A 25,429-nucleotide genomic window follows, 5' to 3' on the forward strand; every position below is an offset into this window, starting at 1 on the left:
AGAGGAAATGAAAGTGAAACTAGCTACAGCTCATCCACCCTTGGACAGATAAAGATTGTGTCGCTGCTGTGTTACTCAGTCAAACTGCTCGTCCGGCTCTTCATGGCCATGTTTAACTTCAACCTGCTTTATTCTGCGTATGGGTGGTTTCGGCGCACAATGTGTTTCTTTTGGCGCTTCACGAAAAGAATATTCAATCCTATATACGAATATTTATTTGTACGCATACCCTGGCGAAAGGGCACCGGAAGCCAAGCGGAGCTTGAAGTAAACGCCGAAGACATTCCTACGGAGAGACGTTTCTCAGACCAGGACGAGGAGTCTCACAGCCCTGAGGGTCAACATGAGGCTGCCTGCAGAGAGAGGACCGCGGACTCCCACCGGGAGCTCACCTGCAAGCGGCCGAGGTTTGAGGAAGACGGCGACGAGTATCGAGTTGAACCCACGGACGAGTTGTACTGTGGTTATGACTCGACATGGGAGACCGAGGAGCCTCAGAGGGGAAAGGTCACGAGGACCAAACGACCAGCAGTGTATAATGTGAGTGAACCAGAGGCCTGCTGCTTTTTCTAATTTTAGGCCTGCACTGGTATCACTTCCTGTTTGATGCGTCTTTCTTGATCTAATTGTGACCTTATTTAGTTTTATATATAATCTGTTTTATATATAATATAATCTCCTTCTACTCATGTGGGGTATTACTTCACTGTCATTTTAAGACTTTTTTTGTGTGTGTGGGGGGGGGGCAAATGTGACTTGGCAATATTTACTGCAGTGTTCATTGTTAGGCCTCCTATAACCATTGAATGTCTTGAGTTTAAACTGACCTTCGTTTATTTTCTGTGTACCAGTACATGTTCGACAGATTTGAAAACGCCGCAAAAGACATGCAGAACTACAGGCATGACTACCCTGTAAGTACACACACACACACACATGCACACACACACACACACACACACACACACACACACTGTCCCATGTGTAAGTGTTTTTCTTTTATCTTTCCCTACAGTCTCCGGTCAGGCAGCAACGCAGGAATCAAGTATCTGTAAGTACACAAATGGTGATTGTGTGTCTATGTGACTTATCATATGACATGGTTATTTCTGAGATTTAAAAAAATGGAAGTGCAACTCTCTTTTCTGTTGATTAGGACGCCAAGCCTAATCTGCAGTTCTACCTCGGAATGAAGTGCTCAGTACCTGACGGTAGGCCGGCAGTTACAAGCACATGACTCAAGCAAGCTCTACATTTGTCAAATCAAGTGTCCTGCCTTATAAATCTGCATCTGAAAAAACAAGTTTTTTTAAAATCAAGAATAAGGATTAATTCAAGCTGTGGTGTCTGCATGTCCCCACTCATCACAGGACAAGTCTGTGAGCATCTCACGTTGTTACATTTGAATAACTTTTAATGCCCTGAAGAAGTAAAACAGTTTGGTATTTCACTAGAGAGCAGCAATGATGACGATAGAAAAGTAAGGAAAGAAAAAACATAATCTTGTACAGCAGGAACATCTGGTCTGGATTCATCTCAATCTGTAAATCTATTCTAACATATATCTACTAATGGATTTCCTCGTGGTACTTTGTATTTGTCATCAGGTGTCTATATAGATGGTTTCCACACAGACTGGTATGGCCAGTATAACAGCCTGGAGTCTGTACACTCCTACATTCAGTGGTAAGTTACTCTATAATCACAGGTGTAATTTAAAATGATTACTTCCTGTTCATACCAATAATTTGTCTCTCTCAAAGGTTGTTCCCACTGCAGGAACCAGGGATGAACTATGAGGCCAGTACACTGACAAAAGAAGAAATAACGGTAAACTGCTAAAAGCTAGTGAGTTCAAATCTCAAAAAGAAATTCTTCACATATTCTGACAAGGTGGTCTCCTTTTCTTCTTCAGGAGTTTTGTCAAAGCAACACCGCGAAGGCGAACCTGGTGAAGTCGTACAAGCTCATGTTGGACTTCTACGGTATCGAGTTGTGTGATGAAGAAACCGGAGAAGTCAAGAGAGCATTTAACTGGAGAGACCGATTCAACAACCTCAACAGGTGATTTTTAATCAAACAAATTGTTCACTAGAAGTAACAAAAGCATCTAAGAAACGTCTTTTTGTTTTTTTGTTGCCTTTTTACTGTTTGTCATTGGACAGCCGATTGCATAACAACCTGCGCATCACCCGCATCCTGAAGTGCCTGGGAACCCTTGGGTACCGTCACTATCAAGCCCCCCTGGTCCGCTTCTTCCTGGAGGAGACGCTCGTCCACGGGCAACTCCCAGATGTCAAGATCAGTGTTCTCAACTACTTTTTGTTCGCCGTCCTCGATAAGAGAGAACGCAGGAGTCTCATCAAGTTTGCCTATTTTCGCTATGACCGTAAAGAGGAGTTTGTATGGTGCCCCAAGAAGATTCAAACGATATGGTCACAGCAGGGAATCTAAGGCAGGAAAGAGGCTTGTGAGCTCGACCTGAATCGTGTGAGTCTGTACAATGAAGACAAAAGCCAGGATGGAGAAAATTAAGCTGAGACAGCATAATCTGCTAATGTATACTCTTACTATACAGCATGTACGGCATACAGATCGTCACAGATACAGGAAGAGGAAATGATTCGATACATGATATTGGTTGTCAATCAGACCGCTTCACAAATAGACACAAACATGTTTTTTTTTTCTAGTTTGTAGTTTGGATTTGGGACACGCCTTGTGCAGATTAAATATCCAGCCCTGAAGAAAATGTCACAGAGATTCAAAGCTGCAAAGGTAGACTAGACAGGGGGCAGTGACGATTCATTATTATCCAGCGATGTAGAGACCGATGCAAATACTGGCTGATCTTCCTCAGTAGTCCATGCAGTGGTTTATTGTGCAATTATGTATGCAAATATTTTTGTTTACTTTAATTCTCACAATTAGGTTTCTGGACTTCTATTCTTGTGTTATTCAGTTTCATTCTCTCTCTCTCTTTAATCTTGAATTTCACAAAGAAAAAGATGCAATATTCTGACCTGTAAAAAGGTCAATTGTAATAAAAGAGCTTCTGTCAGCTTGTGGATAAGTAGGGCAAATGAAGAATTTAAAGGAATTGCTCACCAGTTTGTGGTTAATAAACTGTAAACAATTGTCCGATTCTATCGTCTGATGAATTCTGTTTTCATATCTGTAGGGTCACATCCTGTTTTCCTGATCACTGATCTCTCACCCTTGCATTTGTTCCTAAAGTAGAAGCATTATGCATTTTACTAGGATTAGATTCACATAACACTGAAATACAGATAGCAAAAAACAATGTCAAACAGTGGTTGTGTACTGGTAGTACCTGAAAGAGAAGGTAGATTCTACCATCAGTTCTGTGTTTGGGGGACTTGTGTTTCTGCTTAACTGCAGTAAAGTGACCTGATGATTTAGGAGCAGGGAGAAACTTTTTTTTTCATGTATTAATCCTGATAAAGGATTTGGTTTTAGAAATATTTATGTCTTCCCCTCACCAGGTTTCTCCACCTTTCAGACGTAAGGTTACATATTATACGTCTCCTGAGCAGCTAATTATATTGGCGGCGCTGCAACAGCCTAGACCAATTGCCATTGGTCTAACTGGATGTCATGTGACACCTTACGACCAAGAACTGCTCCGAGCTGTGTTACAAGTTGCATTCTTTTTGTACATACTGCAGCTTTACGCAGTATGCATTTAATTAGGACCTACTACCTTGTCATTACACCTTGAACTTGAATCCTCTTGCTCATATATCTGCTGTGCAAAGGATTGTGGGTCAGAAAACCAGGCTGGATTGCATACTGCAAAATGCGATTGGCTACAGTAGAACATCCTGGTGTTTTTGGCATAAAGCATTTGACATGAAACGAAGAACTTGTACTATCCAATCCCGATGTGAAAGCTAAGCAAATTCACATTTTACCATTTTTAAAAATGTTATGACAACAGACGCACGTATTTCATCAACGGTGTTTAATTGGTCGAGCTCAAACAAAATCAGGACATTTCATGAACAACCATAGATGGGATGTATACTGTAGATAGTTGGAGCCTTTAAGTTCAATGCTGCTGGACATATAAACACACATCTGTGTGTAAACAGTGTTTCCTTAACCGTCACATTATCCATCTCAGATATATGGCTTTTATTTTCTCTACTTAGAAAAGTATGATTAAAAACATCAGTATATACACAAATACATTCATATTTACATATTGCAAATGGTGCGTTACTCGGTTACATTATGTTCTTAAAAAAAACCTGCCTGGACAGGAGAAAGGTTCATAATAGAATTCAGTAGCCTACTTAATACATTTAGTAGACAAGCAACTTAGATGACCCTCGTTTTTTTTTGTTTTTCAAATGTGATAAAACGAAGTTAGAAACCTTTAAGTGACAAAAAGAATACAAACATTATCAATGTTTTTTTTCTAGTACGAACACAAATGTGGAACTTTAACGAAATACTGCTCATCTACATTTACAGTGATACAACTGGTGATAGATTGAAGTGTCTCAAAACCATTATGTAGTGTCCATAAAACAGACTAGGACATGTTCTTGTCATTTTCTGCAGTTTTCTCTCCCTTCCTGGTTGTATCATTTTTACTGTCTTTTTTCTCCTCTCGCTTTTCTCTGCTTCTGCTCTTGTCCCGACGATCCTTGTCTTTGTCCTTGTCCCTATCTTTCTCCCTTTCCTTGTCTCTGGCCCGGTCTTTCCCACGGTCTCTGTCCCTGTCTCGTTCTCTGCTTCGGGATCTGTCCCGTCTCCTGTCTCGTTCCCGTTCCCGGTTTTTCCCTCTATCGCGGTCAGAATCCCTCCTGTCAGAATCCCTGACTCTGTCTCTGTCCCGGTCTCTCCTCTTATCTGTGTCTTGATCCCTATGTCGCTCTCCCTCCGTCTCCCGGTGCCTCTCGCCCTCCTTCGCTCTGCTGCGGTCTCTCTCTTGGCCACGCTCTGGATCGCGATCTCTTTCTCGAGTGCGCTCCGGATCGCGATCTCTTTCTCGGGTGCGCTCCTGATCGCGGTCTCTTTCTCGGGTGCGCTCCTGATCGCGGTCTCTTTCTCGGGTGCGCTCCTGATCGCGGTCTCTTTCTCGGCCACGCACTGGATCGCGGTCTTTCTCCCGGCTACGATCATGATCTCTTTCTGGAAGACGCTCCGAATCTTGATCTCTTTCTCGAGGACGCTCCGGATCGCGATCTCTCTCTCTGGTTCGCTCCGGATCGCGATCTCTCTCTCTGGTTCGCTCCGGATCGGGATGTCTTTCTCTGGTTCGCTCCGGATCGGGATGTCTTTCTCTGGTTCGCTCCGGATCGGAATGTCTTTCTCTGGTTCGCTCCGGATCGGGATCTCTTTCTCTGGTTCGCTCCGGATCGGGATCTCTTTCTCTGGTTCGCTCCGGATCGGGATCTCTTTCTCTGGTTCGCTCCGGATCGCGATCTCTTTCTCGCATTCGCTCAGGATCACGGTCTTTTTCTCGGCTACGCTCAAGATCGCGCTCTTTTTCTCGGCTACGCTCAGGATCGCGGTCTCTTTCACGGATTCGCTCAGGATCGCGGTCTCTTTCTCGGATTCGCTCCGGATCGCGATCTCTGCCCCGGCTTCGCTCCAGATCGCGGTCCCTTTCTCTGGTTCTATCCCACTCTCTCTCTCTGCTCCACCGCTTGCCTTGTTCCCTGTCCCATGATGGCCTCCCGGCGTGGGGGACTTCCCGCTCTCTTTCTCTCCGGCAGTCCTCGGACAGCTCCCTCTGTCTCTCTTCAGAGGGTTGAGAAGGACCAGGAGCAGGTTCTCTGTGCCCTCCTTCAAAGCGACTGAAGAGATCTCCGATGCGTGGGTCTGATTCCTCTCGGGTGGTGCTGCTCCTCCTCCTCATTTCAGGAGAGTGGCGGCGCCAGGGTTCGTCCCGGTGCATATCAGGACTATGGGCTCCCATGCGACTTGGGGGACCTATGGGAGCCTCTGGAGGAGTTGGCAGTAGGGGCCCACTGTGACGAACAGGTCTAGCCTCATCAGAATGCCTATCTAAGCGGTATCGCTCTGATCCGCCAAAACGCTGTGAAGGGTGGGGTCTATTCTCCGGAGGGAGAGGACCTCGGTGCTCATCAAACGATCCTCGATGTGGTGGTGAGGAGTGTGGTCTGGAGCTCTCGTATTGGTTATGTGGATTGAAGTGCTGTCCGCTCATCTCGCTGCTAGAAGGTGGGCCTCTTCTGTCCTCATACTGATTAGATGGAGGTCCTCGGTATGCTGGAACTGGCAGGGGACCATGATTGTCTTTAAAAATATGGAGAGGGTTTGGATTCTGGTCCACACTTAGCTTGAAAGAGTTAGAATTGTCTCTGTTGTAGTGTTCTGCAGGGCCTCGAGGTTGGTCTACAATCGGGGGTTGAGCCCCATGGTCACCGTACTGCGATGGCGGGGGACCCCTGGGCCCTGGGAAGTGGGACGGAGGAGGGAGTCTGTTTTCAAAGTGACTGGGAGGTGGCCCCGTGAAAAGTGCAGGACCTCTGTTTGCAGGGAAATTAAATGGTGGTGGAGGACCAGTGAATCTTTGTGGAGGTAAACTGTTCTGTCCATCAAAAGGCGGTGGTGGAAGGCCTGGAGGGAGGCCTTGCTGTCCAATGTGCTGTGGGGGAATGGAGGGGTTGAACATTTGAGGAGCAGGGCCCCTCTGGGCCATTGGAGAGAATGGTGGTGGTCCTCTGAGTGGCATGATATTCTGGGGAGGTGGTCCAGGAGGAGGCTGCTGCGGTGGTGGTTGGGAGCCTGGCCACTGGTTCTGATAGGGAGCGTATGCAGTCGGAGGCGGACCGTATTGCTGGCTGATGTCAACCTGCATGGGGAGAGGACCACGTACAAGGGGAGGAACATGCATGGACGGAGGGGGTCCCTGCATAGGAGGGGGGCCTGACATTGGAGGAAGACCTTGCATTGGTGGAGGCATAGACATCGGAGGAGGTCTTATCATCAGGTTTTGTCCCTGCATCAGATGGTGTGGGGGGAAGTTGGATGGTGGGGGAATGTCAGCTGGAGGTCTATACTCGCTGTCATAGACTGACGCCGACATGTGACGCGGCATGTGATAAGGCTCTAGCGATTTGGGAGTGTCAACCATTGCTGTGCTCTGAGTGAGTACTGGGATTGTCAAAGGTATTGTGTTTGTTGGCTCATCATAATAACTGGCGGTTGATGCATCTTGACTATTCTCCTCATAATCGGAGTCTTCATTAGCTTTTAAAATACTGGCAGCATTCGGCCAAATACTATACATGTCCATCTCAGTTTCTATCTTGATAGGCTCAGCTTCCTCAGATTTCACTTCTGTGTCATCCATGTAGTTGACCTCCATATCAGGTTCCACCTCCTCTCCTAATAACGGAATTGCTACATCCGCCTCATCTGACTGCAGGAAGGGTAACGTCTCACTTTTAACTTCCTCATGAGGCAGGGATGTATCTGGGCCTTGTGAGGAGTCTGGGAGTTCAGTTACATTAGACAGCTGATGTTCCTGAACCACAGCTTGTAAGAAAGGAGTCGAATCCACCAACGGAGCAGGCGTCTCCTCTTGATCCTCAGGTTCATCAGTTAGTTTCTTGCCGGACGCAGCCTGGCGAGGATCCCTGCTCTGTCGGGGATCTCTGTTCTGGCTGATCAAGGGAGAAACCGATGAAGACTTCACTAGTTCCTCAACCTTTTTGCCAAGCTGCAGGAGCTGAGTATTGGCCAAAAGAGATTGGGTAGTTTGAGTTAGGAGTGTGTCTGAAAGTGTCAATGAGGCAGCAAGTGTCCCCGTAGAAGACGTTGGCTGTTCTCCCTGTTTCTGGAATGCCTGTTCCCCGATCTGTTTAAGGCTCTCCAAGATTTTTTGTGGATCAGTTATAGATTCAGTTGCGACCTGAACTTGACCTGGTACTACCGGTTTGACATCGTCAAAAATTGAGTCATCCTCTGGGTCATATGCCACATCATCACCTTCATTTGTAACCATATCAGACTGCTTAGAGATTTCAGGTTTGCTTACTAACTCAACGGGCTTCTTAGGCCCATTGTAGCCCCTACTGGGGTCATACTCCTCTTCTGGATCATACGGTCTGTCATCTTCGTCGTCCTCCACCTGTTTCTCTTTAGAAATCTGTGCAAACTGCTGCACAATAGGGTCTAGCATTGTAGTGCTCTGGACAGAGAGTTCACCACCCTGGTCAGATGGAGAGTTTGATGCTTCCGTGTCATGCTTTTTCTTCCCAAAAAGAGTTTTGAGGATGGTCTGAAGAGGAGTTGCTGCAGAGGAAGCAACAGAGCTGGATGAGGATGGGGAGTCCCTGCCGGTGGTCGTGGATGTACTTGTAGCTTTGAAAGAGGGAAAAAAGGAAAGGACCGAGGAGGTTGCCACACTGCTGCTTGAGGTCTCAGAGGAGTTGGGTGGAGGTGACCCGGGAGGAGTTGTGCTGAGGGGGATTTCAATACTCTGCCGTGTGTTTCTTTCTGTTCTGACTGAAGGAAATGGCTTTGGAAGACCAGTGTCATCGGCTTCTTTGGTTTGAGTCTTGGACCGTTTTTCCTCACTTTCCAATGGAGCACCGGAACGCTTTCTGTCCTTCTGGCAGATCAGCAGCCCCAAGAGGAGGTTGGGACGAGCTGGTTCAAGCCCTGCAAAAGGGACAAATCAAACAAGAATATTTTAAATCATTTGCATGTGAACTAACAGACACAATTTAACAAAACAGATGGACACTCTTGGACACTCTTTCTATTAAACTACTAAAACAAAAGTTTTGACTGAGTATTTCTGACTTGTGCAGTGAAGACACAAAAACAGGTGAAATGAGAGCCTCTAAATCCCCCCCCCCCCACAAATACATTTTAAATAATTAGTAGCACAAAAGGCGTTATCAGATATAAAACCAAAGTTCTCTCAAGTATATCCTTTTATACGACAAATGGCAATGGTAGAAATGTGCAGTACTGCAGTTTAGTTGGTAGTCATTAAACTTAAAAAATATGCTGACATTAGTAAATGAGCGCCAGCTGCAAAGACCCATTAGTTATTATATTGTGTTTGTGTTTGAAGTGATTATTTTGTAGATGTCCTGCCAGATGTAACCAAGAGTTAAAATGAACAAATGAAATCACTCTAAATCATTCACTGACATCACTAGATTGGATCTGGAAATGGCTAAAACATGACTGCAAGAAAAGGCCGCAACATGTAAACTGTAATTTAATTCTGTCATTCTACTGTCAGGTGCATACATGAAAATTTGATATAGGATCATAACCAGCCTGTTCACAGAAACATCAGACAAAATCAAGGGGTCCAATTTAGTTTTTCTGAAGCTACTCAATTAATAAAAGGAAAAACCCTCTTGCATCTAATATTCTCTTTCTGGGGCACAATATGTCAGACGTACAACCTTTTTACTTACCACAGCTGTAATAGCAATGCGGGTACTGTTCACAGTGTTGCACAATCACTGGTTGCAAAGTTTACATTAAGCGCTTGTACTTCATTTATTAGGACATCTTAAGCACCAGTGGTGCAGCATGCTACCATATGAACACCAGTGTGGTATAAAATGATTGACGTTACGCCATTGTAATTTTTTCGATTACACAGTTGTTCAATTATGTTTATGTAGGAGCCAAGTCTTAACAAACAACAGGCTGAGACTGGACTCAGATGGCACCAACCTGCGATGCAAACTTCCTTTATTAGAAACGTGTGATACAGAGTCAGATACACAGCAGCTGTTGTATGCACAGAAGTGTGGAACTCAACAAGGAATATGAGTGCCCCCTACAGTACAAACCCATGAATCAACAAGCTCTCATTTCAACCTGAGTCCATCAACAGAACTTACACTAAATATACTCACCGCAGGTACGAAGACAAAAAACAACAACACAATTTAAATAAATAAAATTACACTCATGTCACCAAAAAAAGGTATATTTGTGTTTCCTTGTGAACGCTTACCTGGCCCATCAAACGGTAAGAGTTTGGAGGGTAATGGGTCCGTGGAGCTCAGTGGGATGAGATAGAGGTCTTTGATACGACGGTTGTTGTTCGCCACCACACCGAACCGTTTCCTGCTGCTAAAGTAACAGAACAGAGAGACGTAGGCCACCTCCTCTTCCTCTGTGGCTGGGTGGAAACGGATCAGACACAGCTCCTGCGAACACAAAGAGAGCAAAAACCAGTATGTGAGTGAGTGATGCAAAGGCCTTTAAAGAAAGCACTTTTACACAAATTATTTTTTTGCCCCCCCGAACAAACCTTGGAGAGCGAGGTTTTGAGTTTCCCGACGTAATCCCACACTGTGCTTGGAGATATCCGTCCTCCGACATGAATGGTGTCCGGCAAATCCTGCACAACATTGACAACACTAAGTATGACACTCTTTGCTTTTATGTATGCGTAAAGTTTTTGAATTAAAGTTTGAAATGAAGTAAATTGCTAACCTCCTTCAGGTGCTCAAAGGCACCAGACACCAGATACGCCTTGGTCACAAACTTGGCCACAGACTGCATGTTGATTAATCCTTTCCAAATCTTCTCTTGACCGTGGAGGAAGATTGCTGTCTCACCAGCAGGAGGCGGCTCAGATGTACTGTAAAAAACAGAAACAGTCTTCGTTTTAGAGAAAACCCAAAATCCCAAGTCTCAGGCTAATCAGAAAGATGGAGAACAATGAGCTGTAGAGCTGCCCTATCATACTCTACTGTAGCACCAACAATCTATGTATATACTTGCAATTTTAGCATTCAATGTAAAAAGGTATCGCTAACACATGTTTTAATGTAGATTTCTAAAAGCCTGATGAGATTGAGCACCTTGTTTTTGCCGTTTTGGACGCAGCTACTAAAGGCGGTGGAGCTGGGGGCATCGGCAGCGGCGCCTTGGGTGCAACTTCCACCAGGGCAATGACAGGAGCTGGGAGGAGTTCTGCCGAGTTGTTGATGGGCTTTTCCGGAGCAGGGTAGATGACAGTCACAGTGGAGCTGTGCCTCGCCATGCGCGGGTCTCTGCGGGTGATGCTGACAGAGGACATGGTGGGGTTGATGGGTGCGGGGGCCTGTGCCGGAAGTGCCAGCATGTTGAGCTCCAGCTGCTGCTGCTGCGATTCTGGCACGGCTGGCTCCATGTTAGTCGGGTAGGACGCAGGGATTGGGTAGGCTAAGGGGTCTTGGTGCTGGTGAGCTGTGGGGACCTGAGCATGGCCCACAGGAGAGACATCCCCCGACCTCGACAAATGCTGCTCTTGTCTGGCAGGCCGAGTTTCAGGCTTCTTGGTCAGTCTGGCTTTCTTAGCTGCAGGCTCATCTTCTGTCTTCTGACCTAGAGGGCAAGATTAAAAGAGTTATCTTTATATCTGTAAAACAAACTCAATCACCGAATGACTTCTAACCTGACACTTGTCTTGTGTGTCTCATATACCTGTGCATATTTTACAGTTGAGGTCAAACAGGTGGGTCCTGTGTTGAGAAGTGGTGTCTTTGAGCATGGTACCGAAGATGTCTAGCATGCCACTGCCACTGTTCCCCTCCGCGGCAGTGGGCTGAGCCGAAGCAGAAGGAGTGGCACAAGTCTCATCTTGGTCCTGTGGACACAGAAAAGACCTCCGTCAACACTTAGGTGAACTGGATGGTCATTCCCACAACACACAGAATTCTGGATTACTAATAAGTACAACTCTGTATTTTGTAGTAGGTGCGAGTAGGTTTAATGCCCAACAATGAAGAGAGAAAACAAAGCTTCAGTCAGAAATTAACAGCATTGGAAAAACAGGATAGTTGGCAAGATGACGAACCTGCGATATCTTGGCTAGTCTTTACTTTGTCAGACATGTGTAACAGTTTGTTCCTGAGCACCTCATGCAAAGATGAAAAAGGAAAAGTGTGAAAGCTAGAGAAAGACAGCATGCCACCACTTACTGCAGCAGAAGCCATGCGAGAGGCAGAAGTAGTGGCAGAGATACATACATCCGTATCAGACGTTGGCGGAGCATCCTCCATGTTGCCCAGTTTGGAATGGGCCCTGGCACTGGGAGACTGGGCCTGCAAGGGGACAACCGTATATGCTGTAGCAATTGTATGCATCCTGGAGAACAGTTTATTCCCAAAACTCTCAACAGTGAGTTCTTTAAAGCTGAAGTTGACCCTGTGCTCGGTGTTTCAGCTAAAGGGAAGTAACATTTACCTCTGCAGCGTCGGGCTTCTTCCACTCGGATATCTCTTTGGAAAGCAACTCTTCCGCACTTAGTCTCACCAGTCTGAAGGGACTGACCTCACCACCCACCACCCTGTAGAACAAGCCCTGAGGAAAGCACAACACACAGCGAGTTGAACATCTCAGCATGAGGGACATCAACCTAAAGCTCGTCGGGCTGTAGGCATCCCCCCTCAACATACAGAACTCTGCAAACAGTTGACTGGAAAATATGAGTGCATGCATGTTTATGCTGACTCACTTTGTTTTTGGGATCTTTCAGGTTGAACATGAGGGACCTGTATTTGTTCTTGTACCGGCTGTCAGTGTTAAGACAGAGGTTGAACATTTCCTTCTCAATGGCGACCGACAGCCTCGCCACCTCAGCCTCGGTCTTCTTCAGATCGTCGCTGTCGCTCACCCTGGTGGTAAGAAACGGTTTAAAAAAGGTGCCAAAGATTCACAGAGAGTATTTTTGAAACAAGTATCCTGGACTAGGTTTTCGTGGGACTCTTACCTCTTATAGATGATGTCTGTCAGCGAGCGGCGGATGTTCGTCCTCATCTGGTTGTTGGGGGGCGGCGGCATCAGGGACGCAGGGGGTGCTGAAGCGGCCGAATGTGGAGGTCTGGAGGATGAGGAGTGGCCGGAGGGAGCGGTAGAAACCGGAGTTGGAGGGACTCTGGAGGATGGGGAGGCCTTGGTGGAGGATGGGGAGGACTTGGTGGTGGATGGGGAGGCCTTGGTGGGGGATGGAACCTCCTTTTGTTGCGGAGCCTTCTTAGGAATGGTGAAGTTGGACTTGGTGACTCTGAGAGCTCCCGTGACGTGGATCGGACCAGGAGGGTAGCGAGACGGATTATGGATCGGCGTCTGGCCTTGTTTCTTGGACTTCGCTGCAGTTTTACTCGGGGGCGTCGCGGGTTTCTTGGACACCTTCGAGCTGGTGGTCTGAAGGGAAGGCTTCTTGCCCTTCGGGGGAACCTTGGCTGCTTTAGCAGTCGGGGACTTCTTGTTTCCTTTGACTGGTGCTGCGGATGCTGGTGGAGGATTCTCAGGAGCCGGGGCTGGATCCTTCTCTTTCTGCTCCTTCTCACTCGGCTTCTCTTCTTTAGGGGGGGCTGGAAACAGAGAACACAGATCACACATTAAAAAAAATATGGCATCATTTACAACACATGTAGAGCGACAGTATTTGAACACGGCAGATTATCATGAATTTGGGTCTATAACTCAAGAGACTGCATTGTTTCGAGATGACCCCAACTTCATAGTTGATCAAAACATGAACGTCACACATCAGTAACTGTGTACAAGCTGAATACACCGCAATACACATTCTGAAATAAACACAAAGTTGACAACCGGGCAGTTAAAAGGCCCTTGTTTATTTGCAACAGTGGATAGCAGATTGTGCTGTTTATGCAGGTCCATTTGAGAAAGAAATACATTCTTCCCACTTGTTATTTAATGGCAAAAGTATTTATCGCTCAGCTTACCGAACCCTACTTCTCAGTGCACAGAGATCCGAACAGGAGAGAGGGAGAACTGATGTCTTGTGAAAACTCTGTTAAACTTCCTGAAAACTAACCAGCTAGATATTCATAACTCCCTCCTTCTCAAACTGTGAATTTAAACATTTCTATCAGGAGTTTAACTACAAACCCTCACCACAGCTGATGAAACGACGAGCTCCAACTACATCCAAATCTTAATAATGGTTCTTTCATTTCAGTAAATTAAGCAGGTACAAATGAGTAATACATTTCTTCAAACTCTATAATGAAGAATTATATCGACCAAGTTGCACCAACACCTGTATGACATCACACTTATCAAATATGTCTTGCTAATTCGTCGTCTATTGTGTCCAAGTTGCATGTTAAAGCTGCCTTAGAACAAGCACCAACCCCTCAAACACAAACGATACACCCACACCAATGCATAAAACACAACTATGTTGTGCAGAGCGACAGGACTGTGACCCAAAGCAAACAAAGTCAAACCATCTTCTGAAGACCGTCACAACAATCAGAACAGATCAATGAGCCAGAATTTCCTCCTGTTGATCACACAACAATCACTGGTCGTCCTGACACGAGGCATTTAGACGCTTGATATCTTATCAATTAAGGTCCTTAGAATGCCTTCAGTGACCCCTTATAAAAAAGGAGAGGTGAATCCAACATGTCTACATTTCATTGCAACAAACTTTCCTCTCAATATACATCAGATCTCATCGGGTGCAAGATGTGTGTGTGGAAAACTGGAGTATGGTCCTTCTGAATGTGTGCACGGCGCAGGTCTCCGACTTCCCTTCTGAACTTCACTGCAGTATCTCCGGGTGGTCTGGTCCCTGTGGCAGAGCTCCATTCTTTTTTTTTTTCTCGGCTGTTCGCCATCTGGGGGGGGGGGGGCTCTTGAGTGTCAAGTCTCCGAAGTGTGTGTGTAGATTTATCAGTTGTGTGTGTTTTGTTTGAGCTGAACCGGTCAGGATATCCTACAGCAAGCCAACATTGCTCACATAATCAATCAAGGCATCCTAAAATCTGTTATATCACCTTTTATTTCAAAGCCAGTTTCCCACGAGTAGTATCATATTCAATATGAATCAAAAACTTTGAAGTCAGCCTGTTACCCAAAAAATTATGGGTGGGGGGTGGGAAAGAATACAAGAGCAGCTCAATATGAACTGGTAACTTCATTAGTCCACAGTAAAATGGGCAGATTCTGGGACACCTACCTGCTGGAGAAATGGAGGCGAGGACCTTTTCTAATGGGTCAACAGCTGAGGTGATGAACCCAGAAAGTGGAGACTTGTGTGGGTAACAAGAAAATCTCACACACCGGTCCACCCATCACATCTAGACGCCTCATGGCCGAGCACGAGAGGTCAGAGTTTGAGATTTTGGCCCTTCTTTTATCGCTACCATGTGATCCTGTATACGTCTCCATCTGCAGCTCTGCATTCCAACTATGAGGTATTCAAAAGAGGCTCTCCAGCGATGCGAGTGTTGCACTCACAAAAAGTTGTGGGAGAGTCCTATTAAAAAGGAATGATCACATTTGATGCAGCAGAGGCCTAGATATCCTTACTTTTAGTCCATAGCGTGGGACAATATCCCAAAAAAAAACAAAAAGGTAAATAAAGCTGGCTACTACATTTCCCATAATTCTTAAGCATCTTGTATTAGATGCTCCCTGCCTGGTAAATGCTCCCGCCTTCAGTTTAAAACGCAGGCTGTCTGTTGAAAGCTGAGCTAACTGGTGACATCGCAGCCGTAGAAGACGTTATGCGATGGTGTTCCCATGCTTAGTACCTAATGAAGCTATTAAAAGGATCTTGATGAGTGCGACCTGTCAAAAATAAATGTTCCGAATTATTAAATACTTACCCATAGCCACAAATAGCACTTACCTTTTTTTTTCTCAGCTGTCAACATTTCATTGAGTGACAAAACCTTTACATTATCAAAACCACAACACTTTGCAAAATACCTTCTTTTTCTTTTGATCTAGCAAACAGCGGAGGTCATCTCCGGAGCACTACATGTACGGATCACTGCTAAGTTAGGTTAGCGCCACATGAACCGCATTTATAATGGCAAAAAAATAATGTGGTTTCAACAACAGCCCCAGACATTCAAAGAGATACATACACTTTTTGTTTAACACTGTTGGTGATATGGGTGTAGTCTTTTCTGGTGTTACTGCAATGTAATTATGGTCGCTGGACCAGGATGCAGTGGCCGGCGGGGGCGGGTGTTCCTCAGCGTGCTCATCTTCGCCGTCCTCGTCGTCCTCGTCATCATCATCATCCTCCTCCTCCTCCTCCTCCTCCTCGTCGTCATCATCATCCCCCTCGTCATCAGCACTGTGGTCTTCCTCGCTCTCCAACTCCTCCTGGGCTTTCTTCTGCAGCTTCCTCCCACCACCGACGTTCCTCTGGGCGGACAGGAAGAAACACACATTCAGGCCTTTTAGTAGACGCACTCAGCGGGCAACGTTTGACAACAGTACAGGCAAAATACAGAACTACAAGAATCCCTCAATGAAGGAAAATATGTCCGTTCTAAACAAACACCAATTAACTCTTACGCTCTTCGGTTTACCTGCTCTGTTTTTGGCCGTTCTAACCACTGATCACATAGTGTGCATAGTACAATTCAAAGTATTAGTGCAGACACCGCTCTGCATGTAGCATGTTTCTATGAATAACGTACACCGTTTACTACATTTTTCCAGGCAGGTCCATTTTAATGGCCGACAGCATGGACTTTAGGGACCTGTACAACAAAGCAAGCTCAACACCGTCAAGGCCAATAGCAGTTCATCAAGTTTACACCGTATGAAGATCGTTTCCCTGAATGTACACGTGACCTGAAATACTTAAAGATCGCAATGCATGCAGGGTAAGATATGCTCGTTTAGAGTACTTCATTGTTTATCGCTTGAAGGTTTAATCCCAGAAGTCCATTTGGGGTTTTCAAAGTAATGAAACCACATGGTTATAAATCCAGCTCTGACTGCACAGGGGACGGTTGACTCCTGTGGGGATTTGATGCGGTAGCTGAGGCAAAATTAAGCTAATAAAAGAGCACAAATTTAAACTATACAAAACAGTAAAAGCAAGAATACTTGTTAGTTATTATAAAGGCTGTCCTATACAGTTGATATTTCCCATCTGCACTGTCACCATTAACTAGAATATAAATTATACAGGACATAAGAAATGCAGACTAGGTATTAGGAGCAATATTCATTTCATTTTTAAGAAAAACAGGCTTATCACCCGTCATTGTCATAATGATTCACTTATACAACCCATGAAAACAGATTCTCACTTCATAAAGTCACCATGTATTCTCTGACTGTGGAAAATCAATAGCTCTAATGGGCTACAACATGTCATCTCATCACCAATAAAAGTAAATGAACTTGTAAAGCAAAACATTTTGTTTCATTGAGTTATGGGGATGTCTCAACACATTTCTCGACGCCTTTAATCTGCATGCACGCTTTCGCAATCCAGTGGAAGTGATCACTCAGTCGTTCCCATGAGCCTTTGATCTGATCCATTGAACTCGACCTGCTTCCACTGCCAGGCCCCAATACATACAGCTTACCATTGTGATCCCATCGTTAGCTGTGAGGCAGCGTCCTATTACCAAACAGCCTATATTAACACAGAATTTAGGCTGCTGACCCACTCTTAAATTGTGCCTCTTAACCATCAAGATGACATCAGAAAGTAGCAGCTGCCAGTTACCGTTTGTTATGCAATTTCACTTCATTTTAGAGCAAAAGTAAATCCTTCTGAACCACTTTAGTCAGGCCAAGATGTAGACTCTTGTAACATGATCAGAATCCAGAGCAAGGAAACTAGTAGAGACAACTCCCACAGTGGGATTAACACCCTTTTAAAGTTCAAAATATGACCGTAATAACCGTGGGAGTGTTAATAATGAGGTAATGATTGATGTGCACTCATTAATGTTGGTTGAAACCAGCCACCATTACAACAAAACATTCTAATAAAAAGCCCCTCAAAGGTGACAAAGACATAAGATCAATAAGTCTAATCTCTACACCACTATGACACAGATCTCCACTGCTATAACTCTGCTACCCTGCACAGCCACGACAGGCAAAAGGCAGCATTTCAAGTGGTCCAAGTTACCTTTGGTGCGGACTTGGTTTTCTGAGCCTTGTCCTTCTGATTGGGCTCTTTGACGTCGGTAATGGACTTCATGGCCGCCGCAGCGTGTCTCAGGATGCAGCCACTGCCGCAGTAGACGGAGTCCGGCTGGGCGTTGTTCTCACAGCCGGGCCCGATACATTTGGGGAGGGGGGAGTCCTCGTTGGCCTTCAGCGCCTCCGCCGTCGGCGTGGTTTTCACCTCCACGTTCGACGCCACTTTCTCCTCCGTGTCCGGCAGTGCTTTCGGTTCTGCTGTGGTCGCCGCCTTCTTTTCCACGGTCGGTGCCGCTTTCTGGTCCGCTTTTGGTTGGGCTGGCTGCTGTAGGGCCTGCTCCAAGTCAGCACACAATAAAAGTAACAGCTGATGACGAGCAATCTCAATTTTAACAATACCAGCTTACTGAATTTAACACTCATTCTACTGATAACAGGGATTTTAAAAAGTGTGTTAAGTAATAAGTGTCATGTTGCAATAGGCTGCCTGATGCCATCGCCAAACCTTTCATTTATTTAGAATCTGAAGCTACTTTTTGGGACCTAATCTGCATTCTCTAAACACAGAAAGACTCAAATCACAGTCACAGCTCTGCACAATTAAGTGAAATCGGAATATAGCCTGTGCAGAAATGTCCCTGCTTACACATCATATTCAACAGACGTAAGAAAGCATAATTGTTTGGTACAGATCCCACATAAAAAAAACCATACCATTTTTATTTGTTTTTCAATGAAAATGGTGATGTATAAATTATCCTTCCCTCTAATATCGCAATTGCAGTATCAGAATAAATAATCGCAATTAGATATTCTTTCAAAATTGTTCAGCCACACAGTAACAGTTTGGAGTCGTGACGCATACTGTACTCCAAGTCAGAGATTGGCGAATTAATGAAAATGTACTTTTAAACTACACATTTAAGCCCTTTAACAGTAACTGTGGTGAAATGGACTTCAATTTGGTTAAAGTATGAACTGTTTACAGCATCAAATATTTAACAATGGCATCATATTAACTTATCGAGACAGCACTCGACATGCCACATATGACTAGAACTTCATTGCCTTTGTTGACACAAGTTATGAATTCAATGAATAATATAAGCTGTAGTGATACTATACATCCTAGTTTTTGACTGTACTTTGTATCTGACTGTACCGTGTTAACTATGTGTTTTACATCATTTATTATGTTTTGTCCTGTACATTGGACCCCAGGAAGATAAGCAGTAAATAAACAGTAAACATGCACTGACAAAACAATAAGCAGAGCAAATATGTCAACGATTTAATGGCTTGACTCGTAACGCAGTTCAAAGCCTTTAAGTTGAGATCAGTTGTAACCTACCGGCTGAAAGATCTTTATCTTCTTCTTCCCGGTTGGATTGGTAGCTTTCTCTATCCGGCCTTTGATGCCCATGTCCTCTGTTGCCTTCTCTTCAGCTCCAGGAGTGGAGGGGGCCGCCACAGCCTGAGCAGCCAACAGACCGACGTCTGCCCCGTTGGGGTTAGTTTTCTCGGCAGAAAAAGCGAGAGTCGTTGCTTTGGTCTTCCCGATGTCTGTACATGCAGAGAGGATGGTTGTGGCGGGTCTCACCACCTGGTTCTTCTTGGCGGTGCAATTAGGGCAGATGTAGTCTTCGCCATTTCTCTCCATGAGGCGCCCGCGAGCCTCCGTGATGCCCACACAGTCTCCGTGGAACCACTCCTCGCACCGGTCACAACAGATCATGAACCTGGTGAGCACAGAACATTCATAGAACATTCATAGAGCCACATTTCTTCAAAGTCAAGCTGAACAAAAACTCTGTCGTGGAATCAAACGGTGGCTGTAGCCGACAACAAGGAGGGGACATAAAATCAAAGCTTGATATGCTCATTAAAATCTAATTTCATTATTAACCCTTTAAAAGGTGCAATATAAGGGATTCAGAGCATAAATATAGCAGCTAACAGCTACTTGCTATGTAAAGACAACGTGGGGTAACGGTGTCCTGAGCAGAGAATTAAATCATTTTCACTCAGTGTTTGTTGTAATCCAAGCTTCTTCTTGCTTTGTTGACATTGCCCGGCCGGCCGCATGTGCTTTTAGTGCATGCGAGTGTGCCCCACTGGCTAGCTAATGGCCACCGCTCTGCACTTCACTCATATGGCGGTGACGGGTGATAACTCCGTCTGTCATCGCATGCGCATTGCACCTGCCCTCAGGGTAAACACCGTTAGCTCTGCCGGCACTTTTGCCGTCGCTTGCACTGTTAGCACCGGTAGCTGTGAGCCGCGGGCTCAGCCCTAGTCATGTTAAACTCCAAATCTCATGTATAGCACCATTAAAACGGACCAGTGTGTTAGATTTAGGGGGATCTGGAGGCAGAAACGGAATATATGTTCATTAATGTGTTTTCATTTGCGTATAATCAACTGAAACTAAGAATTGTAGTGTTTTCGTCAGCTTAGAACGAGCCCTTCACGTTGAGAGCGAAACACCCTCTGTAACCTCCACGCTAGAGGCCACTAAATCCTACGCACTGGTCCTTTAAAACTAGACACCGCAGTCACTGTGATCACATTAACACCAACAACGGTTCAAAACGATACGATACCTTTTGTTGTGTTTCTGGCGACAGATGCAGTAAAGGGCATTGGGGTCGTAACCTCCCTCGTCTGAATCAATGGATGATGATGACGACGATGAGGAGGAGGAAGATGTTGAGGAGTCATTTTCATCATCATTGTCTTCTTGTGTCATTCCAGCAGCTTGGGTAGCTTTGGCCTCCCTCTTGACAGGAGCGGCGACAACAGCAGCAGCAGCAGCAGCAGCAGCAGCAGCAGCAGCAGGACCTTTAACGGGGGCAGTGCTCTTATTGGCCACCCTCTTTTTATTGATGTATGTTCTTATTGGTCCACGTTTGACCAACACTGCTGCAGGCTTGTCTGTGCTCTCCTCGTCAGTCTCATCGTCGGTCTCCTCCTCGGTCTCCACTTTGTCATTTTCATCTGCATGTTCGTTCTTCTCCTCCACGTCCTCTTTCCTCTCAGAGTCCTGCTCTGGCTGAGGCGGTTCTGCAGTCGTGCTCCCTAAATATTCTGGACCGGGAGAAGTCTCTTCGTCTTTTTTCTCCTCGTCTTTATCCATTAACTGGTCTTTCTTAGCATCGTCTCTGCTGTCCTCATTCTCGGAGCTCCCCTCATTTTTGACCGTCACTCCACCACCTCCTCCTCCTCGGGTCTGTCGGCCGCGTCGACTTTTCCTTTGGACCTGCTTCCTTGCGCCACTTCTGGTCCTCCTCTCTGGGGACTCCACCTTGTCGTCTAGTGCCTTGGTGTCGGCGTTACCATCAAAGCTGGCCTCCGAGGCGGTCTCTGCATCAGTTGGTGTTTGAGAAGGAGGATCTCCGCTCTCCAGACTAGGAGGGGCGCTCCTTCTTTGCCCTCTTTTGGCCGTCGAGAGGAATTCCTCTAGTTTGTCGGTGCGCTTCGGCTGCCTGCCACTGCGGCGTACGGGACAGCGGTTATCATGGCTGTCGGTTGCTGCCTCCACAGGCATCTCTCGCTTTGCCACAGTGGACTGTCGGAAAGACCAAGTCTTCTTTACTTCACTGTTGGCTTTGGAGGATTTATTATCTGGCTCCTCTAATGTCTCTTTGGCCACATTCTCGCTTTCTGTTGGAATCGGCTCTGTATCCCTGTCTCCAAACCCTGTGAACAAACAATCTAAATAAAAAAGCTGTGGGCAAAACAGATGGCATGCAACATAACAGAGCCAAGAGACTACTAATTGTTTTGTGATCAAGCATACAAACAAATCAAATTCGAAAATGATTGCTTGGCTAAGACCCTTAATTGCCCTACATTTTCACCCACATTTAAAGTTCATAGAACCAAAACTGTGCCCAGTGTGACTACAACGTCCCCACCCTTTCATTGTGAGGGGAAAAGAAGCTCAGCCAAGGTACCTTGAGAGCAGGTATCCATAGGGTCCTGGCTCTGCTCTGGCTCAGGACCTAGAGAGAGCTCAGTGCTTGCATTCTCCTCCATAGATGATGGAGTCAATCACTACTTTCAAACAGATAGTCTACAATTAAAAGAAGAGCACAAAAGACCAGCTATGAATTACTCGTTTCATTTCTATAATATGGAAAACACTGAGGGCTGCCGGGTATTTATCAATTAGGCAGTGCTGGGATTGCTCCACTTCTTAACATAAATGTAAATATACTTTATATGCTAAAGTGTATTGGCACCATAGAGCTCTAGTTCAACAGATATTAACTGGCCACGGTGGAACTAATTGAAATACCTCCTAATGCACACAAAATATTTCATATTATTCTGTGTATCTTAAATAAATAAAGTCCCCAGCAAGAGGAGTATGTCTGTTTTTGACATTTGCACTACTGTCTGTTCTATATAAATGAAAAGAAATGTATCCTTATGCATATGGGATTTTATTTCGCTGTACGCGCACCTATTCAAATGTGCAAGGACATTGTAGGATATTCAGTCTGTGGTCAGGTTTGAAAGCCGTCTGCAGCCTTTAAAAGTGTGTGCATGAAATTCTTTTACCTATAAATGAGCTTTTTTTATTATTATGGCAGTATTTTCCATGTGAGTGTATGAGGACGTATGCTGAGTGTCGCATGATTTTTACTCATGCAGACTGACAACAGCAACTTGTGTTTATAGTCACATCACATGTATACCCTCAATAGTCTAATGCTGCAATTTAAGGTTGTAGAATACAGATATCTTCTTTTTTTTAAGAACATTACGATATTAGTTTTACTGAAATCACAGGCGTTCGTTTTTGCCATTTGGATTTTTGGAGTATATAGACCAAAAATTGGGATGAAAACCAGAACACCATTTTAATATTGAGGAAACAACAGTCTAAAACTAAATATATTGTGGCCCAACACAATTTAGAAATGGTTACAGTTGATTGCGATTGGTTAATTAATCCTGTTTAGTCTTATTGAAAATGAGAATCAAGTTAACTTTACTTCACCTAGGATCATCCAGGGCCAAACTTGCCATCCTTTAATTTAAGAACAGATAATGAAAATAGCCGATGTCTTTACCTGTGGTTCAGCAGTGATGAGTAACAGAGCTGTTTTTCAAACAAAACAAAGGCCGTGCACCAGTAATCATCGGTCTTGGTACAAGGTGAACGGATCTGCCAGAGAGTGGAAAACACAAGTTAACATGCAGTGAGGTCAAGAACAAGATGTGATGTTCATTGAATTGGACATTTATCAATTCCACAACTGCTTAATTTAAGGTTTAACTTTATATGATTAACGTAAAAAAAAAAATAAAAATACACCAAACAGACGGGAATTTGGACACAAAAATGTAACCGAACAGTGTTTTTTAAAGTAACTGCAAACGGTTAAAAGAACCAGAATGTGCAACAATTTGTTGACAGCAATTAAGAAACTTCAAAGAAAAATTTTTAATAACAGAAAACATTAATATACTAATAGTTACAAGCCTGCATGTACAATTCTGAGATTATATCTGCTTTTAAATTAGCCTTGCGCACACACACTGCACCGTGAACATCCAAACAATCCAACCAAAAACAGAAAGCGATTAATCAGGATTCTCCCACTGGTGTCACGACACCGTGCCACGTGAATGACAGGAGAACTGTTGCCATGAGAGGTGGGAGGGGCGCGGGACGAGCATCAGATGTAACACCAAGAGTATAGCAGACAAACAAGGAGAAATCCACTTTATAACGTGTACAGATTCAGCGATGTAACATGTTGACACGGTTTGTAAGTGGCGTATTGAGGTCCAGTAAGGGAGGCTGCACGCGGGCCTTGGTGCGCATATTATAACGTTAGTAATAAAACATATTTAATCACAATCACACACTGTTTTCACAAACGTATCCTGTTACTATGCATGAAACAATTCGGACTATATTGGCGACATCAGGCGACAACAGACTATTACGTTACCTCCTGTGCACACGACGCAGAGACAACCTGCTAAACAACGCTCGACCGTTAGCTTAATGTCCCGTTAAACCACAAGCACAGGGGCCTATATTGTGTTGCATTATTGGATGGACACACTCCACGTGTAAAGATAACACGCATTTTAATGTATCTGCACTTCTTTTCTCGTCGTTTATGGTGCAATATTGCGATAAACTGAGCGTTACAAAATGTGCACACTCCTAGCCAGCTAACAAGGCTAACGCTGTTAGCCACCACGAGCATGGGCAAGCTAACGGGAAACTCGACCTGTAGCTACACAATGTTAAGCTAACGTTAACCCGCGACATATAAGCACATAACGTCCACTACTAAACACGTACAATGAGGGATATTCGTTCTGTAGCAAGAGCTATGTAAGACTAACCAAAGCGAATGACCAGAGTCAGAATTAATGGCGTAGTTTGACTGTAATTTACACAAGTTAACGTTACAAGCTAAAGCTAATGCTAATGTCAGGCGCAGCGTAACGTTACAACATAGCCGCAAACCCCTGGAGTAGGACAACGCCTGCAACAGCAACACAACGGAGACAGTGTTGTACCCACGCAAAAAATCATCAGTAGCACTAAAATATTAGATGTTTGCATTCTACCCACCTACATGCTAGAAATACCGATGATATGCCCTCGCTCTTCGGTCAGTCCTCCATTTTCCATTCCCGCTGGATCTAAGCTAGCGTTAACGGACTGCGGCAGATGGCTGACGGTTTAGAGAACACGCTCAATATGTCCACAGCGCCCCCACTGGTCAGGACGGCAACTGAGCAGGTACGGGTAACAATACTGAGTTTGGCTTCTATGCACAGGCTTACCAGATACAAGTTAATAAATACACCGATTTCTAGCATTTTTAGGATAATCTCAAGGTATGTTGGACACTTTAAATACCCTAATATAGAGATTTACTTTACTTTAATGGAAACAACCTTGACTTGAATGGGAATTTGCCTTAATTTCGATCACTTCAATTCGTTATACAGCAGACAATATACTAAATACATTTGAACATACTATTGTACTATAGGTCAGTTTTTTTGTGTTTTTAAATGTGTCTGTTAGGTAACAATTCGACCTTATGAGTAAGAAGTTGCAGTTGTAAGTAAAATTAAATTAGGCAAATTCACAAAAGTCCGAATTCCTAACTTCCGTCTGCAGCTGTGCTTCTGATATGAGGCGCACAAGTTGGACCTCTCATAAGTCAGTATTTTACGTCCTGATAAACCTCCTCCTCAGGACTCCTGACATGCATAGTCCTGAAATTTCAGCTATTAAAGAGTTAAGAACACAGTCGGCATGAAGCTGATAATATATGGTCTTATGAAATCTACATATACCAAAATAATTCCAACACATGAACAAGTTCTTCTAAGACGACTATGAGATACAACTTAAGATGGAACTGCTTGTGAACAACAGCTTCTCAAGATTCAAGTTGTGTCATCTGTTTCAGAAATGAAGCTCTCCGTTTAACACCAACTTACAGACTAAACCTAGGGTTGA

At 44.7% G+C, this 25,429-nt stretch overlaps 2 protein-coding genes across 5 annotated transcripts; one reads left to right on the top strand and one right to left on the bottom strand.

Annotated features, from left to right (window-relative positions):
- LOC116388939 (opioid growth factor receptor-like) lies at positions 1-3,138 on the top strand. Its single transcript, XM_031857323.1, has 8 exons — positions 1-540; positions 852-914; positions 1,016-1,051; positions 1,157-1,211; positions 1,608-1,686; positions 1,764-1,830; positions 1,916-2,064; positions 2,166-3,138. The coding sequence occupies exons 1-8, from the start codon at positions 103-105 to the stop codon at positions 2,452-2,454; spliced, it is 1,176 nt and encodes a 391-aa protein (XP_031713183.1). The 5' UTR covers positions 1-102; the 3' UTR covers positions 2,455-3,138.
- A 75-nt stretch (positions 3,139-3,213) lies between these two features.
- dido1 (death inducer-obliterator 1) lies at positions 3,214-25,396 on the bottom strand. Of its 4 annotated transcripts, none has more exons than XM_031856184.1 (17): positions 24,531-25,396; positions 23,001-23,095; positions 21,876-21,994; positions 20,523-21,618; positions 19,271-19,658; positions 17,906-18,253; positions 15,885-16,170; positions 12,743-13,346; positions 12,488-12,647; positions 12,217-12,333; positions 11,952-12,074; positions 11,455-11,617; positions 10,851-11,355; positions 10,480-10,627; positions 10,295-10,384; positions 9,995-10,190; positions 3,214-8,667 (listed from the first exon to the last, which is right to left on the bottom strand). In XM_031856184.1, exons 3-17 carry the CDS (start codon positions 21,955-21,957, stop codon positions 4,562-4,564), a joined length of 8,412 nt encoding a protein of 2,803 aa, XP_031712044.1. In that variant the 5' UTR covers positions 21,958-21,994; positions 23,001-23,095; positions 24,531-25,396; the 3' UTR covers positions 3,214-4,561. The 4 variants fall into 4 exon arrangements, with proteins under 4 accessions (XP_031712044.1, XP_031712137.1, XP_031711958.1 ...); XM_031856277.1 differs by having other exon boundaries at positions 12,000-12,074; positions 24,527-25,396; XM_031856098.1 differs by having other exon boundaries at positions 24,527-25,396.
- Between the last annotated feature and the right edge of the window lie 33 nt (positions 25,397-25,429).

Source organism: Anarrhichthys ocellatus, unplaced genomic scaffold, assembly GCF_004355925.1.
Source record: "Anarrhichthys ocellatus isolate YVR2014 unplaced genomic scaffold, GSC_Weel_1.0 scaffold1, whole genome shotgun sequence".
Lineage (NCBI taxonomy): Eukaryota > Metazoa > Chordata > Actinopteri > Perciformes > Anarhichadidae > Anarrhichthys > Anarrhichthys ocellatus.

What these genes read in the sequence shown, in the direction of transcription:
- dido1 (XM_031856184.1), bottom strand. Translation starts at nt 21,957, where the DNA reads ATGGAGGAGAATGCAAGCACTGAGCTCTCTCTAGGTCCTGAGCCAGAG. An exon ending in TGAAAGATCCCAAAAACAAA is followed by an intron (nt 12,334 to 12,487) that starts GTGAGTCAGCAT and finishes TGCTTTCCTCAG; the next exon opens with GGCTTGTTCTACAGGGTGGT. An exon ending in TCAAAACCTCGCTCTCCAAG is followed by an intron (nt 10,191 to 10,294) that starts GTTTGTTCGGGG and finishes TTGTGTTCGCAG; the next exon opens with GAGCTGTGTCTGATCCGTTT.
- LOC116388939 (XM_031857323.1), top strand. Translation starts at nt 103, where the DNA reads ATGGCCATGTTTAACTTCAACCTGCTTTATTCTGCGTATGGGTGGTTT. An exon ending in AACGACCAGCAGTGTATAAT is followed by an intron (nt 541 to 851) that starts GTGAGTGAACCA and finishes TCTGTGTACCAG; the next exon opens with TACATGTTCGACAGATTTGA. An exon ending in GTACACTCCTACATTCAGTG is followed by an intron (nt 1,687 to 1,763) that starts GTAAGTTACTCT and finishes TCTCTCTCAAAG; the next exon opens with GTTGTTCCCACTGCAGGAAC.